This window comes from Thamnophis elegans, chromosome 3 (genome assembly GCF_009769535.1).
Source record: "Thamnophis elegans isolate rThaEle1 chromosome 3, rThaEle1.pri, whole genome shotgun sequence".
NCBI classification, from domain to species: Eukaryota; Metazoa; Chordata; class Lepidosauria; order Squamata; family Colubridae; genus Thamnophis; species Thamnophis elegans.
Window position 1 is genome coordinate 130,542,509 of NC_045543.1, and position 19,499 is coordinate 130,562,007.

At 41.6% G+C, this 19,499-nt stretch overlaps 1 protein-coding gene across 1 annotated transcript in view; it reads left to right on the top strand.

Annotated features, from left to right (window-relative positions):
- ADAMTS12 (ADAM metallopeptidase with thrombospondin type 1 motif 12) overlaps positions 1 to 19,499 on the top strand; it is a 202,623-nt gene that overhangs the window by 104,371 nt on the left and 78,753 nt on the right. The window contains exons 4-8 of the mRNA XM_032213898.1: positions 7,407 to 7,603; positions 8,310 to 8,393; positions 9,419 to 9,543; positions 14,405 to 14,554; positions 18,855 to 18,998. Coding sequence (XP_032069789.1) covers positions 7,407 to 7,603; positions 8,310 to 8,393; positions 9,419 to 9,543; positions 14,405 to 14,554; positions 18,855 to 18,998 — 700 coding nt within the window. The remainder of the gene's footprint in view (positions 1 to 7,406; positions 7,604 to 8,309; positions 8,394 to 9,418; positions 9,544 to 14,404; positions 14,555 to 18,854; positions 18,999 to 19,499) is intronic.

Below are 19,499 nucleotides of genomic sequence, written 5' to 3' on the forward strand. Positions count from 1 at the left end.
GTAAATCATGAGGACAGTCATGTTTTCACTTAGCGACAGCATTGATGAGCCCAATTGTGGTCACTAAATGAGGAATACTTGTAGTAAGTTATACCCTAGTTGCTGAACATTGCTATTCCAGAAACTTGTGCCATTAATTCAAGATCAGAATGCATTGAAAGACACTGTGTCTCTTCCTCTCCCTCTCCCTCTTTCTCTCCCTCTCTTTTTCTTTCTCTCTCTCCCTCTCTCTTTCTCTCTCTCTCCTCTCTCTTTCTCTCTCCCACCCTCTCTCTCCCTTTCCCTCATTCACTCTCCCTACCCCTCATGCCCTCTCTCTTTCTAGTTCTCTCTTCCTCTCTCTCTCTCTCTCTCTTTCTCTCTCTCTCTCTCTCTCTCTCTCTCTCTCTATCTCTCTCTCTCTCTCTCTCTCTCTCTCTCTCTCTCTCTCTCTCTCTCTCTCTCTCTCTCTCTATCTCTATCTCTATCTCTATCTCTCTATCTCTCTCTATCTCGCCTGCAGCTATATTTGCTTGTGGATCTTTGGCCTGCCACACTTTCTATTATTCTACTGTGCCTTTTCTATTGTGGGAAAATGGGAGAGGGGATTGTACGGAGTTAGATGCTATATAGCCAAAAAATTCCTTCTAGAAAGCCAAGGTCATCCTTTGTCTCTGCACCTGTGCACCTGACCAGAACTGGATGGGTGGAACTGCCAGCATGGCAGTGGGAGATTGGCTTGTGGATGTGGGGCAAAATCTTGAACTTTCAACTGGCTGGGGAGAACAGGGAAGCTTTCAGATTCGGGTTTTCCCAGATGTGCCAACATGGCTCTCTTAATATATTGGAACTTTGAGCAATACTTTGCCTTGGATTCTGATTTAATTTTGGATGCTATTTGGAACCCTGACACACACACTCTCTCCCTCTCTCTTTTTCTCGCTCCCCCCTCTCTCCCTCTTTCTCTCTCTCTCCCTCTTCCCCTCTCTCTCCCTCTCTCTCCCTCCATCCACTATTACAGCATTAAGACCTATTCTTTGCTGGTCAAGTGTCTGGTCTCGATCCTCAGCCAGACTAGAATAGCTGCAGAAAGAAGTGAGACTAAATAGAAAGAGGTATATCAGCAGTAGACTTAAGTAACCATCAGAAAGCCCATTAGTCACTTAGTAAATGGCCTTTACACTGAGTCACATTGCCACCAAGCCAATAACCTCCGTGATGTTCATGAATTAGTTTGAAACCAACCAAGGAGATAGCTAGCGCCATAATTCATGGTAGTGAATTTCAAAATTGAATTATGCATTGTGTAAAAGCAAAAGAAAATCATTTTGCCCTGTTTCTTCCAGAATTCAATTTCATTGGGCGACCTCTGGTTTTAATAGATTGGGAAGGGAGATATAGCTCCTCCTCCTTCCCCTTATCCACAGCATGCATGAATTTGTACATTTCAATCATATGACCTCTCATTTGCATGCTTTCTAGATTAAAAAAACCCTAAACATTGCAATATTTCCTCACAGAGAAGCTACACAGAGGACTTCATAGGTTACTTTAACTTCAAACATCTTTTGATTAAAACTAATTCTCTATTGATTTGCAACAGACTCAGCCATTAGTGTGAATTATAAGTTATAAGTCTATAATCAGCTACAAGTTGTCAAATTGATGAAAACTTGCATGATGATGTCATTGTGTAAGTGGTATGATTTATATACTTGTATTATGTAAATAATCTCATTTGCATGATGATCTCATCAAGCATATATCATCATTTAGCCTACCATTCCTTTCCTGCAGGCATCCTTGACTACTGTTGACTCAATTAAGTGTGATATCAGCATGCTGTGCAATCCAACTCACCAGAAGTGCTGTTCTGCCTTATGTTAAATTCATGGGAAGGAATGGGAGGCTTAGCTTCATTACTTAACCATTTCTGTTCCAGCTGAATGAGATATTGTGACTTTTTAATAATACACAAAGGTTATTAAAGTCTGGTAAGGAAAAAAGGCTTTTGTGTGAAATATTTGATTTTGCAGAGATGATACATTGAAAATTATTTAAAGATTTCTGGTAATAAAAAACAACAACCCTGGAAATGGAAAATTCATTTTATTTTATCTTGTCAGGTTTCTTTATTCTTCAGCTTACTGAGCAGAATATAATTGAGAGCTGCAGTAAAGTCTTCTGAAACTCACATCTGTTCTTGCTGAAAAACACCTGTGTATAAGGGTGAGGGTATGAGATCTGTGTGAAAGTTTTATCAGGGTTATTTGAAGCATCCAGTGACTTTCGAGTTGAGGCTTCTTCAGAAGTTGGAGGTCCTTGGGTTCCTCTGAGCTTGATTGTTTTCTTGCAGATGTTTCATTATGCAAACTAGGTGACACCAAAAGTGCTAGATGTTACCTAGTTTGGGTAATGAAATGTCTGCCAAAAAACAACAACCGAGCTCAGTGAGCACCAAGGACCCCTCATTTCAACTCTGAGCTACAAATATTCTCTTTCATTTTTCAGAGGTCGTCGTTTGCTAGATGTGATTGTGCAGCCATAACTACTGAGGCATAATAGCTGTTATTGGTGCAAATTTCCTGCACCCAAGGATTTTGATCCACTTACTGGCCAAGTCTTGAATCTGTCAGCCATCAGGATTTAAGAACTAAAACGAGGGGAACCTGTATGGCAGGGATGTCAAACTCAAGGCCCAGAGGCTGGGTCCAGCCTGCGGAGTGCTTAGATCTGGCTCGCGGGGCTGCCCTGAAAACAGTGAAGGACTGGTCTGCAGTGCATCTGCCATTGAAAATGGAGCTTGGAAGGGCTGTGGGCGGCCCTCCCAAGCTCCATTTTTGCTGCTAGAGGATTGCAGGAGGCTGTCACAGCTGAAATGGAACTCAGGAGCCTGTTTTCGCTGGAAGAGCACTCAAGCCACCACAGGTGCCCCAGACACGAGTGATGTCAATTTGGCTACGCCCACCCTTTACAGGCCTCTCCCAAGGTCAAACACAACCCTGATATGGCCCTCAATGAAAACAAGTTTGACACCCTTGCTGTATGGCCTCCCCCCCACCCCCCCAGCCTGGCTCTGCTTCTACTTTTGCAACCAGAGCATACATGTTATGGTATTCTGTTTTTGGGTTCTCTGAAGTTTGCAGGCCCTCTGTATAAGGATTCGTATTTGCATGCCAAAGATTGCTCTCATTTTTTTTTCTGTCTATAGATTTGTCTGTGTCCTGTTCCTAGAGCCTGCTTATAAGTATTTAAAATACTTCAAATATTTCTCAACCTTATTCCATCCCTAACAACAGACATTCCGGTCTCAATTGTGATCTTAATCAAGGACTTTATTAAACTGATACGCTGCTTGAGTAAAAACTCCCAGCGACTTGGGCTACTTTACAAATTATTCAAAACATTTTAAAAACAAGTAATAGGATAAGAAACACAAAATCAGGACACAAGATGGTAGCGAAACAAATCTGAAAGAAGGGGTGTCGGGTGTCTTCAGCAGCATCCTGGCTGAAAGGGACATCTTCAGGACCTTTTGAAACCCCAGTAGGGTGGAGCCCATTCAAACCCATGGAAGATAAGTTGTTTTATTCTATGCTAGGTATTCTTTGTGTGAGACGGGAACAGAATATTTTTGCCCATCTAGCTTTGGTGTGATGGACTTCTACGAAGGGCAGTTTCCCAGGAAGGAAAGAGCCTATTCCAAGGGGCAGGGGAATGAGACAAAAGGTAGCACAAGTCAGAGCTGTATAGGAGAGAGAGGGAAAGAGTAAGGATAGCCACTTAAAATCTACCAAGGTGTCTCCATTAGGATGACAGTAGTAAGCTGTTTAGTCTGGCAAGATCCTGTCTATTGTGCATAATCAAATGAAGAACTCAACTTTGGTTGGCTACGTTGCCTGGCAACAAAGGGCTGAATTAATAGTTTTCTGTGTTTTTCTGTCGTGGAAACTTCACTTTTGAGGTTTAAGTTTAAAGATCAGTAGGCACTTTTCTTAAATGCGATGTACTTATCCTGACTTTTCAAAGTGCAGTTCGTTATTGGGGATTATTATCTACAAAATTCATCAAATCAAATTCAATATATAAATTTAGTCTAAGGTTAGCAAATGAATGACAAAGGCGACCGTCAAACTGAACAGCAGAGTTTTTTTTAGTACCAAGGAGTTTTACAAAGGCTCATGAATCGAGATTGTTCCAACATCATATCCGGTCAACAATTCAAGAATGGAAGATTAAAGTTGGCGAATAGAATAAAATACTTGGTTAGGAATCACTTTATTGGTTAAGTATGAGTAGATACACAAGGCATTTGTCTCCGGTGTATAAGCTTTCCGTGTACATGCGAAGTAACAAAGTAATAATAATCTTAATAACAAAGGAGAATAATCATAATAATGATACTAATAGAGAAGGTAGTGGAACAGGTGATAAGGATAAAAGTAAGATAGCCAAACTAAGTGGCTAGATATTCGCAGGCATAAGACTGTACTGTGGGAATTAGGCATTTAGTAAAATGATGGCATGAGGAAAACAGTCTCAGGGCCTAGTTTTGGTATGCAATGCCCTATAGCAGGGGAGAAGTTGAAATAGTTTCTGTTCAGGATGTGCTGGATCTGTAGATATTTTCTCAGCTCTCTTTCTGATCCATACAATATACAGTACACAGTAATGGCAAAACTATAGATACTCATATTAAAAGTTTAATTAAAATCAATTAGAAATGACTCTCTTACATACAATATATCACAAAACAAGGCAGCCTTAGAAATTTGAGATATGGTTTTGCGGGGGGTGGGGAGTTAAGCAATTACTTTAAAAATAAAATAAACAATTTAAATAAGCAACAATCTCTCCTATTTCAAGAAAAGGACAAATTCCTACGTAGGGATTAATGAACAAAGATAAGGGAAGGGAAGGGAAAAGAAAGCTAATAAAAGTGCCTCTTTGAAGATGGTTTATTATAGTTTATTTTTTATTTTATTTCAGCCTTTTGCTTTTCTGTGGGTTTTTTTTTTTTTTGCTATTAGCTTGAAGAATATAAAGCGAACCTATGTCTCTTTATGTTTATTACAAAGTGTCATATTTTTTTAATGGGAAATTGTTCCAGCAGCTTTGCTGGCCATATTTGCTCCCTAAATTTTATAAGCACAGAGCAAATACTGTTGCTCTGATCAGGCTTAGTTTCTCTCAAGTAATCCTCGTGGCATTGCTGAGAGCCCCTACCTCTCTCTTTCGCCTGATGTTCTGCCTACAGAGGTGAAAATGAAAGTGTTCTTTGCTTGTGTGTGAAAGGATGGGTAAAGGTTATCACCTAGCTCAGGGGTCACCAACCTTTTGGAGACTTCAGGGACTCCTAAATTCATAATTTTAAATCCCGTGGACCACTAATATGATCTGCCTAATGACCAGCTGGGTGGGTGTGGCAAGGTGATCATGTGACTGGATGGGTGTGGCCAATTCGATGTCACTCACGTCGAGGGGCGCCTCCCCATCCTGCCCGGGCACCTTAGGGCTCCAACAGGAAGCAGTTGCCTGGGAACGAGAAAGAGTTGGCAAAACAGCTGGCTCAGGTCAAATTGGATGGACTACGAGCATAGGCTTTCCAAGAAGAAGGAAGGCCTGTGGGAGTGCAAGGCCAGATACCAGAGCTTGGAGGCTCAGCGAGCTGAAATGGTTAGCCAGTTCCAAGCTATGAAGCAGTCTCACTGGAACAAGGCCCTCTGACTCTTTGCCACCGGCAACGCTTCCCTCCAGCCTTCACCCAAAGCCTCGCATCAGAAGGCTGAAGCAGACCCCAAGTCAAAATTTCTGCCCCCCTCTGCACAAAAAGACCCTGAAGGGAGAGAGTCTACAGCAATACAAGCGTTCATTGCATGTATCCGGCCGAGGGGCCGTAGTTTGAGGACCCCTGATTTAATGCAATATAAAAAATGCAAATAATTTTTCTGTGCACCACCAAAATTTTATTGCGGACCACCAGTGGTCCACGGACCACCAGTTGGTGACCTAGCTAACTATATCCTACCAAGAGAAGGGCCAGAGAACAAATGGTTTTTCTGGTTGCCTTGGAACAAAAAGCAGGGGGAAAAATGATTATGAACAAGCGGCAGGAAGAATGACAGAGAAAGAGGGAGTATAAGAATAAATCCTTAACTTTCAATCTACATCCAGCTAGCCTTTCTGATCAATGATTTGGATAAGGGGATAAATGGGGAATTCATCCAATTTGTAGATGACACCAAGCTGGCAGGAATAGCCAACACTCCAGAAGACAGGCTTAAGATACAGAAGGATCTTGACAAACTTGAACATTGGGCGCTATCTAACAAAATGAAATTCAATGGTGAAAAAAGTAAGGTTGTACATTTAGGCAAGAAAAAGAAAATGCACAGGTACAGTATAGGTGGTACCTTGCTTAATAATAGTAACTGTGAGAGGGATCTTGGGATCCTAGTGGGCAACCTTTTAAACATGAGCCAGCAGTGTGCAGCAGCTTCCAAAAAAGCCAACACAGATTTCGGTTGCATAAACAAAAGGATAGAATCAAGATCACATGAAGTATTAATACCACTCTATAATGCCCTCACTTGGAATTCAGTTTTGGTCGCCACGATGAAAAAAAGATGTGGAGACTCTAGAAAGAGTGCAGAGTAGAGCAACAAAGATGATTAGGGGACTGGAGACTAAAACATATGAAGAACAGTTGCAGGAACTGGGTATGTCTAGTTTAATGAAAAGAAGGAGTAGGGGAGACATGATAGCATGTTCCAATATCTCAGGGGCTGCTACAAAGAAGAGGGAGTCAAGCTATTTTCCAAAGCACCTGAGGGTATAACAAAAAGCAATGGGTGGAAACTAATCAAGGAGAGAATTGAAGAACTTAGAACTGAGGAGAAATTTCCTGACAGTTAGAACAATTAATCAGTGGAACAGCTTGCCTCCAGACGTTGTGAATGCCCCAACACTGGAAGTCTTTAAGAAGATGTTGGATAGTCATTTATCTGAAATTATATAGGGTTTCCTGCTTGAGCAGGGGATTTGACTGGAAGACCTCCAAGGTCCCTTCCAACACTTACACTCTATTCTATCAGTAATTTTTGTGATGCTGCAGTGTTAGTGCCCCAAAGACAAACTTCTGAGAACATGAAGGTATTCCCAAGGACTGTATGGAAGAAGCATCTGGTCTGGATTAGAGTCTTGTGAGTCTAGGTCAGGGATGATAGGTCTCTTCCTGCCCTGACAAAATTCTGAAGCCTTGAACTACTGCACCTATTCTTCAGGCATGTTCCCCATGTCTTGAGGTAAACATTTGACCAAACTAGTCCATGTAACATTATGTGCCTGTGGGAAAGAGAAATCTGTTATTTATGCTACCTTTACAGAAAGTACATTGAACACTATTGGTTTTTTTTTCTTTGTTTCAGAAACATCAAACTTTTTCAAACAGCAAGAACTTCAAAGGATGAAGTGGGAAAGGAACCGTGTGACGCCAAGAACAACCTACCGGCGTTCTGTCAGTAGAGAAAGATGGGTGGAGACTTTGGTAGTTGCTGATAGTAAAATGATTGAATACCACGGAAGCGAAAATGTGGAATCCTATATCCTCACTATCATAAATATGGTGGGTCATACCATTTATTTCTATTGGGGTGGATTTGATTTTGATTTGATTTTGATTCTATTTGATTCAGTTCAGTGAATGTGATTGTCCCCTATATTTAATTATTTTCTCCTGTCATCTTAAAAATAGAACAATGCTTTTGTGGAAGCACAGTTCTTTATCCTAAATATGCCTGAAGAAGTATGCCAAATACAGATGTAGAGAATAGCGTAAAATTTGAGTCAAAATATTTTAGCAAAAGCACAACACTTCCAATTCATCTAATTAACTTAGTACTTGTCCATAGCAACCAAAACAAACTGTATAAGTTTGCCTTGCATTTTGTTTAATTTGCTTCAGTTATTATATATTCCAGTAATTTCCATTTGACATCTAGGACCTCTTCCATTTCCTTTTGTCTCTTCTTCTTTCCCCAGTCATATTTAGCTTGTAAGTTCTTTGGAGAAAGGAACTAGCTGCCAGATACTTTGATGTTGATCGATAGTGTTCATGGGACTGAGGAAGATGTGTCCAAAAAAGTCAAGATGTTGGCCACAACCATGCAATCAAAGCACATTAAAAAAAAGTGGAGCTTCAATAGTAGGATTGTGGCTGTCATCTTGACTTCTTTGACACTCCTCCACAGAGACTCGTCATTACTATTAGGAAAAAAAAATTGAAGAAGAAGAAGAATCCGCTAAGTTCATATTGCCTGGCTTTGATTTAGGTGGCAGGATTATTCCATGATCCGAGCATTGGCAACGCGATCCATATTGTGCTTGTTCGGCTTATTCTTCTTGAAGAAGAGGAGGTAAGAATTTGGTCTCCTGGTTAATCCTAAGCTTGGTCATGTCATTGAAGGAAGACGCTTGAAGGAAAGCGCGAGTTTTTAGGACCTTGCAAAAGAACAGAAGGGTTCCTGTTATCTGAACTTCACAGGGCATGATGTTCCACGGGGCAAGCATTGCAACAGAGAAGTAGGGCATGAATGACCATCACTTGGGCCTCAAGTTCCAGAAATGGGCACAACTGACATACAATAGATGTAGGATCTATTCAGTCAACTTTTACAAAGAATCCAACTTTTTATTTTTCCTCTTCAGAAATGCACTCTGTAGAAGAAGAGTTAGTATTAATTCCAATGTGCCTGCTTTCAAATGAGATAAAGTGCTATTAATTTATCATTATGCTTCACCTATCCTTTGTTTAGGGATAACATTTGTTTCAAAGTAGAAAAAAATAATGTTCTAACCAGGGCTGGGCTTCAAAATTTTTAGCAAGGGGTTCTCTGCCCAGTTTCTGGGTGGGAAGTGGGCCCATTTCTGCCCCCCCCTGAACTTCCGGTAGGCCCGGGTTTTTTGGCCCTCCCTGAGCCTTCACATGTGCCCTGAACTTACTTGCATCCCAAATGGCCGCGTGGGGACTCCTGGGAGGGGAGGGGCCAGTCAGGAGTGAGATTTGGGGGGGGGGGGTTCTCCGAACTGCACAGAATCTTAGCTAGAGGTTCTTCCGAACCCCTGCGAAACCCCAGCAGCCCATCCCTGGTTCTAACTTAAGAAATTTATTGCAGTTTCTTTTTGTTTATTTTTTTTATCCCATGAAGACTTCTCCATTTTTTCTATTGTACTGTTTTTTTCCTCCCCTGATCTATCTTCAGTAATAACCCCTTTTTTTAAAATCACATGCCAGGATTCAATAAATGACTATTATAATCACGTCTCTCACCTCATGCAATAGCAATATTTATTAAAACTCAATTAACTTGCCAGGCTTTGTCATTATCACAGATACTGATAGTCTTCTGACAAGATAATTCATTTCCCCATCTCTTTGTAGCAAGGGCTGAAAATCACCCACCATGCAGATAAGACTTTAGCCAGCTTTTGCAAATGGCAGAAGAGTATCAACCCAAAATTGGATACAAACCCACTTCACCATGATGTAGCTGTACTTCTTACCAGGTAGGATATTCTCCTTATGTATGGGGTTCTTGAATGAGATACGGCAGTGGTGAAATTCAAAAGTTTTCCCTATGGGTTCTGTGGGCGTGGCTTGGTGGGCATGGCTTAGTGGTCATGTGACTGTGTGGGCATGGTGTGGCTTGCTGGTCATGTGACTGGGTAGGCGTGGCTGCACAACTGACACATACACAATGTAAAAGCAGCTGGACCTCACACAAAATGGCCCCTGCAACAAAGCAGGAACCTCACAGACAATCAGGCACAGCTGATTGTCACACAGTTGATCATTGGAACTTTTAAAAACTTTTTAAAGCATTTTTATTACTGGTTCGGGTGAATCGGCCCGAACTGGTAGCATTTCCCTCCTGAAATACAGGTAGTCCTTGACCCAAAGGTGCTTTCTTTTCAGGAGCAACTGTATTTTCTTGGTTTTTCTTTTTAAGATGTTTCGCTTCTCATCCAAGAAGTTTTTTCAGCTCTGACAGGATAGTGAAGAATGGAAGGATTTATATTCCTTGCAGACAGCTGGTCATTTGCACCTTTTTAGAGGGTCATTAAAGCACTTGGAGGTTTATCTGTGTCCTCAGGGTCACCTTAGTAGTGCTCCTGGTTCCCGAAGTCTGCATTTTTCCTCTGGAAATCCATTCTTACTCGCACACCATTCAAAGGATGTTCCTCCCAAATTGTATAGCTAAAAATCTGTAGAGATTCTGAGTCATCCTGGATGACATTTAGCTATACAACGTCTTCAAAAGAAAAAACAAGAAAGTCCATTTGCCTCTTGAAAAAGCACCTTTGGGACAACCATGACCTATAGAGCCGAGGTGGCACAGTGGTTAGAGTGCAGTACTGCAGGCCACTTCAGCTGACTGCTATCTGCAGTTCGGCGGTTCAAATGTCACCGGCTCAAGGTTGACTCAGCCTTCCATCCTTCCAAGGTGGGTGAAATGAGGACCCAGACTGTGGGGGCAATATTCTGTAAACCGCTTAGAGAGGGCTGAAAGCCCTATGAAGCGGTATATAAGTCTAACTGCTATTGCTACTGCTATGACCTGGATGACTGAGAATCTCTACAGACGGGTAGTCCTTTGATTTACAACCACAATTGAGAGCAGAATTTCTGTTGCTAAGTAAGGCAGTTGTTAAATACATCATGCCCGATTTTGCAACCTTTTTCTGTCACAGTTGTTCAGCCAATCACTGGAGTTGGTAAGTGAATCACATGGTCATTAAGCGAATTCTGACTTTGAATTTTGACTTTGTTTGTCAGAAGCCAGTTGGGAAGGTTTTATGAGTCTGGGATGCTACAACCTTCATAAATACATGCTGGTTCTGAATTGTTATCAAATGTCCATCGGGATGCTATGAAGTCATTAGTATGATGACCTGTTTTCAGTGTTGTTATAATTTGTGAAACAAATGGTTGTAAGTTACTGTCTAGATTTTGAGAAGAAACAGAAGTAGGGAAAGCTGGATTTCTCAGTAGAATTAGTCGAAAACAGCTTTATGGACTGTCTAACGTTTTGCCTCGTATACTTTTATGTATTTTATAATACTTTTATACCTCACTTGAGCCAAGAACTATGCAACAATGGATAACTGAGTTCCACATATCAGAGGACAAATTTCTCAATTCTTTTGCTTCCAAATATACAAATGATCAAATGAAGTTTGCCAAAAGAAGCAGTCAGGCTGCTTCTTCTGGTAAGCCCTATTTGATCATACAAATTACCGTATTTTTCATACTATAAGATGCACCGGAGTATAAGAATGCACCATGATTTTGAAGAGGTAATTTTTTTTTAAAAAAGCTTTTGCACTCTGCAGGCCTCATTTTTTGAAAAAAAAAAGGAGGGGCATCAAAAACAAGGAAAAATGGGCCATTTTTCACAAAATGGGCCATTTTTTATAAAAAAGGGGGGCCATGCAGAGGCTTTGGGAGGCTTGTAGAGTGCTCCTAGGGGCACTACCTGGTTTTTTAAATCTTTTTTTCCCCTCCCCAGCCCTCAGGAGCACTTTGCAAGCCTCTCAAACCCTCTGCACATCCATTTTTGCAAAGGGGGTGGGGTTTGGGGAGGCCAAAAATGCTGTATTCGGTGTATAAGACTTTTTCACCCCCCCTTTTTTTTTTTGAAGGAAAAAGGTGTGTCTTATACTCCGAAAAATACAGTACAATCTCTAGTATACTTCACCATGACTATTGTGGCTGGAACTACTGTGGTTCTATAACATCTGTACGGGCACTTTTGCGCAGTTGTTGTGTTTGTGTGTGTGTGTGGGGAGTATTTCTTTTCTTCTAATTCTTAATCCTCCTTTCCATAACATTACAGTATCATTCGCTCTTAACCTCTCTTAAATCAAGAGTAGGAAGGGACATTTAGTCTACTCAATCGTACCTTTAGCTCAGTTCAGAAATCTAAATTAAAGTATCTCCAACAGCTTCTGCTTGAATTCATTCAGTAACCGACTCATCATATCTCCAGCTCATTAATTTGCTGTCAAGCAACTTTTGCCCTTCAGTTTTTCTCCTAACTTTCTCTCAGTATTTGCTCATTTGAATCCATTATTATCTAGCTGTCATTACTCTGCTAAGCACTAACTTACCAAAATGCCATTTGGCATATTGTCACATCATCACCACCAGGTATAAGACAACCCTTATTATACCTGCTTGCCTTTAATCTGTTCTAGATTGGGTGGTGGCGATGATTGCTTATCCACTCCTTTGGATGACATATTTCACACACACACCCAAGGTGTTTGGGATAGGGTGCAATTAGAATGGAAGAGAATGTGGGGGTTGCATGAGGGAAATGCGGCTGTGGTTTTTCTATCTTTGAGTATATTGGTTTCACTTGTTTTTTTATTATATATGTGTCACTTTATTCTTGGTTGTAAACCACACAGAGGTTGGTTTAAGATTGGCGTGGGGCCTGTGCAAATGTAATCCATCCACCAGAGGTGGGTTCCTACCAGTTCGCACCTATTCGGTAGAACTGGTTCGTCAAATCTACCGAGCCGATTAGAAGAGGTACCACCAGTGGACTTGGAAAGCAGGCCACACCTACAGAAGAGGTTCCAAACCTTTTTTGAAACCCACCACTGGTCCTTGGATATGATTATTCTACACTATCATGCTCATATTTATAAAACTCAGTGCCTCTGTGAAAGGTAGGGACGACTACTGCGTTTGTGGTGCAATCAGAACATTGCGTGTGTTGAAGTTGTTTTAACGCAAACCAAAGATGCCTTTTAAAAAACAAGTTTACATCATATTCTTATGCATGCCAGTGCTGTGTGTGAGGTAATTTAAGGTGGTTCTGACAAGTGTCGTCAGCATCTTCATATCCGGTCACATGGGCAGCAAGCCACTCCCATCCGGTCACATGGGCAGCAAGCCACTCCCACAAAGGAGGCCACACCCACAGAGTAGGTTCGAACAATTTTTGAAACCCACCACTGCCATCCACCCACCCACACACCTATCCATCCATCCATCTCTTTGGCAGTTCCCCAAACACCCGTTCACCTAGAAAGATGGGGGGGGGGAGGAAATTCCATGTCCCCCCCATGCATAGAATTATATATACTGTATAAACTTGGACTGTTTTGTATTGTTGCAGACAGATGTATTGTCTGACCTGGTCAGGAATAAAGAAACTAATCTAGCATTGTCAAGGCTATAAAATTACCTCAGAGTAAACTAGTTCCCAGAGAAAAGATTATGAAGGATTTGTGGTGAAGATTTACGCTCATGCCTCTGGTAATTTCTGGATCATACTGCCTAACTTTGCATCAAATTATATTCAAAAATCTTAACAAACCGGAGCCTACTCTACTAAAGGACATAAAATGAAGGGGACATATTTTTGGAAAACAACTCCCGTCCTTCAAAACTCTTTCCCAGAGAGATGAATATTTGCAGAAGCAAATATTTTTGGTTCTTAATTACCAGCATTGTTTGGCTGCAGTAATCACAACGCCGTCTTGCTTGTGACTTTTCCCACAACAGTGGGAAATTATTGTTAACAATAATTGCACACTTTTGAATACTGCTATAATGACCTGAAATAATGTGACTCACTTTGCATTTTCCATATGCTATAATGCCTCATTTCTAATTTAGGAAGCTTTAATTCAGCTTCTGAACATAGTTAATGGCAAGGATTACATAGAATGAGAATAAAAATGTTGTTAGACCATGGAAAATATTGACTGGAAGGGAGGGGGAGCTGTAACAGATGGAGAAGGACATTTGTTAAAAAAGTTCTTTTAGGGTGGCTAATCAAGGAGGGAACTAACCTAGAACAAAAATGAAATTTCCTGACAGTTAGAACAATTAATCAGTGGAATGACTTGCCTCCAGACACTGTATGTGCTCCAACACTGGAAGGTTTTAAGAAGAGATTGGACAACCATTTATCTGAAATTATATAGGGTTTCCTGCTTGAGCAGGGGGTTGGACTAGAAGACCTCCAAGGTTCTTTCCAACTCTGTTGTTCTGTTATTCATATTAAACAAACAAGAGAATCTATGAGATTATTATTAACTTTTTTTAAAAAAATCATAGCCCCTTCTCCTTGTTTCTATTATTTAGGGGACACATAAAAAGAATGTGGTTACAAAAAGGAGGAAATCCGGAGTCAGGAAATCTGGAGGTTGAATCTCTAGATTTCTGTTGAAATATGAACCTTGGTAGATCCCCAAAAGTGATGTTTGCACCAACCTCTTTGTGTATACTTTCTTAGAATTAAGAGCATTAAAAACAGTGGCCCTGTGTTCTGAGTGTGGGATTACCTTGAATACACAGGGTTTTGTTTTTGTTTTTTTTTAACATCAAGCTTTTTTGCTGTGGTCACAGAAAAGACATTTGTGCTGGCATGAATCAACCCTGTGAAACCTTAGGCTTGTCCCATCTCTCAGGAATGTGTCAACCACATCGGAGCTGTAACATCAATGAAGACTCTGGCCTACCTTTGGCCTTCACAATTGCCCATGAACTTGGACACAGGTAGGAATAAGTTGGAAGTCTTGTAGAGGTGGGGCAAATAGATTTTTTTTAAATTGTTCAAGCAGAAATTGCATAAGACTAAGGATACACAACATAAAGTAGAAAATAATTAGTAAAAAAAATGTTATGCATTCTCCACTTCCCTTCCATTTATTTCTTCAACTGCTAACCAGTGGTGGGATTCAAATTGTTTTACTACCGGTTCTGTGGGCATAGCTTGCTGGCCGTGGCAGGGGAAGGATACTGTAAAATCTCCATTCCCTCCCCACTCCAGGGGAAGGATACTGCAAAATCTCCATTCCCTCTGCACTCCAGGGGAAGGATACTGTAAAATCTCCATTCCTTCCTCACTCCAGGGGAAGGATACTGTAAATCTCCATTCCTTTCCCACTCCAGGAGAAGGATACTGCAAAATCTCCGTTCCCTCTGCACTCCAGGGGAAGGATACTGTAAAATCTCCATTCCTTCCTCACTCCAGGGGAAGGATACTGTAAAATCTCCATTCCTTTCCCACTCCAGGAGAAGGATACTGCAAAATCTCCGTTCCCTCTGCACTCCAGGGGAAGGATACTGTAAAATCTCCATTCCTTCCCCACTCCAGGGGAAGGATACTGCAAAATCCCCATTACCTCTCCACTCCAGGGGAAGGTTACTGCAAAATCCTCATTTCCTCCTGATCAGCTGGAACTTGGCAGGCAGAAAATAGATGGGGGCGGGGGCCAGTCAGAGGTTGTATTTTTCGGTTCTCTGAACTACTCAAAAATTTCTGCTACTGGTTCTCCAGAACTGCTCAGAACCTGCTGAATACCACCTCTGCTGCTAATCCACTAACTATTTATTTCTACTTTGAACTTTAAACATATTGGAAGTCTTGATAAACAGAGGTGTTAGTGGGATCCTTGTTGCTCTCCTGGCTTGGTTTTTTTCTTGCAGATGTTTCATTACCAAACTAGAGAAACATCAGCTAGAAAGAGTGAGGTTTGCTCTCTGTTTATATACAAGTGGCTTGCCTTGTCAATGAGGGTGAGAATGATCTTTATTACTGTATATACTCAAGTATAAGCCTAGTTTTTCAGCCCACTTTTTGGGCTGAAAAAAGCCGCCTCGGCTTATACTCGAGTCAGTGAAAAATTTGCCCGAAATGGAGGAGAAAAAGGGGCGGGGCCATGCCGCTGGGTGACACTCGTGAATGGCCCAGTGCCCCTGTGAGTTTCCCCTCCCTCTGTGTCAGTTTGCCGCGCAGCGCGCACCGCACCATCCCCCCTCCTCACCTTCTAATGTAATGCAGGGCTGTCTTACGATTCCCCTTCCTCCCCCTCCTGCCGCTCTGCAACGATGTCCCACCTCCTCCTTGTTATGGCAAGCAGCCACATAGCGATGTCCCACCTCCTCTGGTACAGTGATCCAATGATAGGAATCACTGTGCCGTGTGTCATAGGAGGCGGGACATCGCTCCCGCGGCTGCACGGGACATCATCATCACAGCGGGACATCAGCATCATGAGGTGAGTGAAGTATTTCATTGAATACACCGCTAGTTTACTGTTTTTCTTTGAAATAAATATTCAAAACATTATTGGTATCTATTTTTATTTTTAAAATTTACCGGTAGCTGCTGCATTTCCCACCCTAGGCTTATACTCGAGTCAATAACTTTTCCAGTTTTTTTGTGGTAAAATTAGGTGCCTCGGCTTATATTCGGGTCGGCCTATACTCGAGTATATACGGTATTCATCTCTTGACTAGCTGCACCTGGCTTAACCACAAGGACATGTTCTCTGAAGGAAACAATCCCATTTGGCCACAGTGGTTACTTGGGAAAGGGACTTAAGAATGTGCAAATGAGCAAAACTTAACTAGAGGCTAAATCACGCGACAAAGAGCTAAGGGAACTAGGTATGTCTAGCCTAATGAAGAGAAGGCTCAAGGGAGACATGATATCAGTCTTCTAATACTTGAAGGGTTGTCACAGGAAAGAGTGTGTCCATTTATTCTCCATAGCTCCTGCAGGCAGAACAAGCAGCAGTGGGTGGAAGCTTGTCAGTGGGAGATTCAACCTGGAAATAAGGACGAATTTCCTGATAGTGAGATGATTCATCAGTGGAACAGCTTGTCTCCGGAATTGTGGTTGTTGCTCCATTGCTGAAGATTTTCAAGACTGGACAACCATTTGCCTGGGATAGCATAAGGACTCGTATTTGAAGACCTCCAACATCCCTTCCAGTTCTATGATTCTCTGTCAAATAAACTTACCATTAAAAGCATGATTTAGCACGATTGACAATTAAAGTGTCGGAAATGCAGCTTTTATTTCATACAGTACCACTAGGATTATGCTGATTGTATATGTTCCCTTTGTATCCTTATAAATAAAAGGTCAGTCTTTTTTTTTTTTTTTTTTGCTGTAAAGGTTGTTGGGAGGTTCTTTGAATCATTCCAATATTTGCATATCCTACTTTTTAATTTAAAAACTGATTGCCATTATGAATGGCCTTTAATGTAATCTGTTAATGGTAACCAAAATATATTAAAACCAACTTTTGCTGTTTACACAACCCTCTTCATCCGTTCTCTGAAATTCAAGTATTATTTTTTTTAAAAAAAAAAAATGCAAACAGGATGCTAAAGAGGATACCCAAATGAATTGCAACAACCAACAGACTATTCCTTCTTTAGGTTATTTAGGATCAGCTTATTCAGAATTGCTTGTGGAGAGATGGGCTGCAAATAAACTAAATAAATAAATCAGATGCGCTGTCCTCATAAGCTTTATAGTTAGCACAACAAAGAACTTCAAAGTAGATTAGATTAGATTTACACAGTTGGAAGGGACCTTGTAGGTCATCTAGTCCAATCTCCCTGCCCAAGCAGGAGACCTTACACCATTTCTGTCAAATGGTAGTCCAATATCTTCTTGAAAGCCTCCAGTGATGAGGCTCCCGCAACTTCTGAAGGCAAGCTGCTCCATTGGTTGATTGTTCTCACTGTCAGAAAGTTCCTCCTTATTTCTAGGTTGAATCTCTCCTTGGTCAGTTTCCATCCATTATTCCTTGTCTGGCCTTCAGGTGCTTTGGAAAATAGCTTGAACCCTTCTTCTCTGTGGAAGCCCCTCAAATATTGGAACATTGCTATGATGTCTCCCCTGGTACCCCGGGGGTACCGGGGGAAGGTCTTGAACAGCATCTCTGGACTGACTTTCAACCTGTTGCTCCTGATGAAGTGGACAAGGCCATCGGAGCGGTGAGTACTGCCACTTGTGTACTGGACCTGTGTCCCTCCTGGCTGGTCGCGAACAGCAAGGAGGTGACGCGGAGCTGGATCCAGGCGATGGTGAGTGCTTCTCTTCGGGAGGGCTTCTTCCCACCGGCACTGAAGATAGCGGTGGTGAGACCCCTCCTGAAGAAGCCATCGTTGGACCCAGCTAGTTTGAACAACTACCGGCCAGTCTCCAACCTCCCTTTCATTGGGAAGGTTGTTGAGAAAGTGGTAGCCTCTCAACTCCGACGGTCCTTGGAGGAAGCCGATTATCTGGACGCCTTTCAGTCGGGATTCAGGCCTGGCTACAGCACGGAAACCGCTTTGGTCGCACTGACCGATAATCTCTGGAGTTCCCCTCCCCTCTCGACTTGTATGGCTGTATGACTCTTGTGTATTTTAATTACGTGTATTGTGTTTGTATCCCCTTTCCCTTTTGGAGTTGTTCGCTGCCCTGAGTCCCTCCCGGAGAAGGGCGGCATACAAATAAATTAAATCTTGAATCTTGAATCTTGGTCCTTCTCTTCACTGGACTAGCCATGCCCAGTTCCTGTAGCCATTCTTCATATGTTTTAGTCTCCAGTCCCCTAATCATCCTGGTTGCTCTACTCTGCATTTTTTCTAGAATCTCAACATCTTTTTTATACTGTGGTGACAAAATGCAGTATTCTAGGTGTGGTCTTACTAAGGCTTTATAGAGTGGTATTAGTACTTCACTTGACCTTGATTGTATCCCTCTGTTAATGCAATTTAGGAGTGTATTGGCTTTTTTGGCAGTTGCTGCACACTGCTGGCTCATATTTAACCGGTTGTCCACTAGGACTCCAAGATCCCTCTTACAGTTACAGTTTATATGTGTACTTTTGGTTTTTCTTGTCTAAGTGTAAGACTCTATTTTTCTCTACATGGAATTTCATTTTGTTAGATAGGGCCCAGTGTTCTGGTCTGTCAAGATCCATCTGGATCTTGAGCCTATCTTCTAGGCTTCTGTGGTAGAACTTTGTGTTTTGAGATTTATTTATTCCTTGGGTTTCCTTCCATTCAGTTTTGGCGTCCAGCATGATGGAAAAGAAAATGACTGTGAACCAGTGGGAAGACGGCCATACATTATGTCTCGGCAGCTACAGTATGATCCCACACCACTCACTTGGTCACGATGCAGCAAGGAATACATCACCCGGTTCTTAGAGTAAGTCAAAGTGACAATTTGAAAAATGGAAATTGCTCTAAGCATCTTGCAGCTACCTTGGTACTCATATATTGGACTAAAGGCTTACAGATGGATGAAGATAGATCCACAAATATAATTTTAGGAGCCCGGGAGGATTTTTCTAGAGTTATATCATAAATCTTGTGCTGACATAACAGTACTCAAGTCAGGCTTTGCATTGTCTCAGTGATGATTGGATATTATACATACTGTATTACCTTGAATATACTGTAAATCATTACAGGTAATCCTGATTTCGGGATCACAGTTGGAACAAGCAACTTGGTTGTTAAGCAAAGAAGTTGCTAAACGAAACAGTGACTGCGCTTATTATCTTACTTCGACTTTCCTTTCTTTTACAGTCCTATGAAAGTCATAAATGTGAGGATTGATAACATTACTTCTTTATCACTGTTGATAAACGCTGAGCTTGTCGATCAGAAAGGTTGGCAGCTCGGCAGTTCGAATCCCTAATGCCTT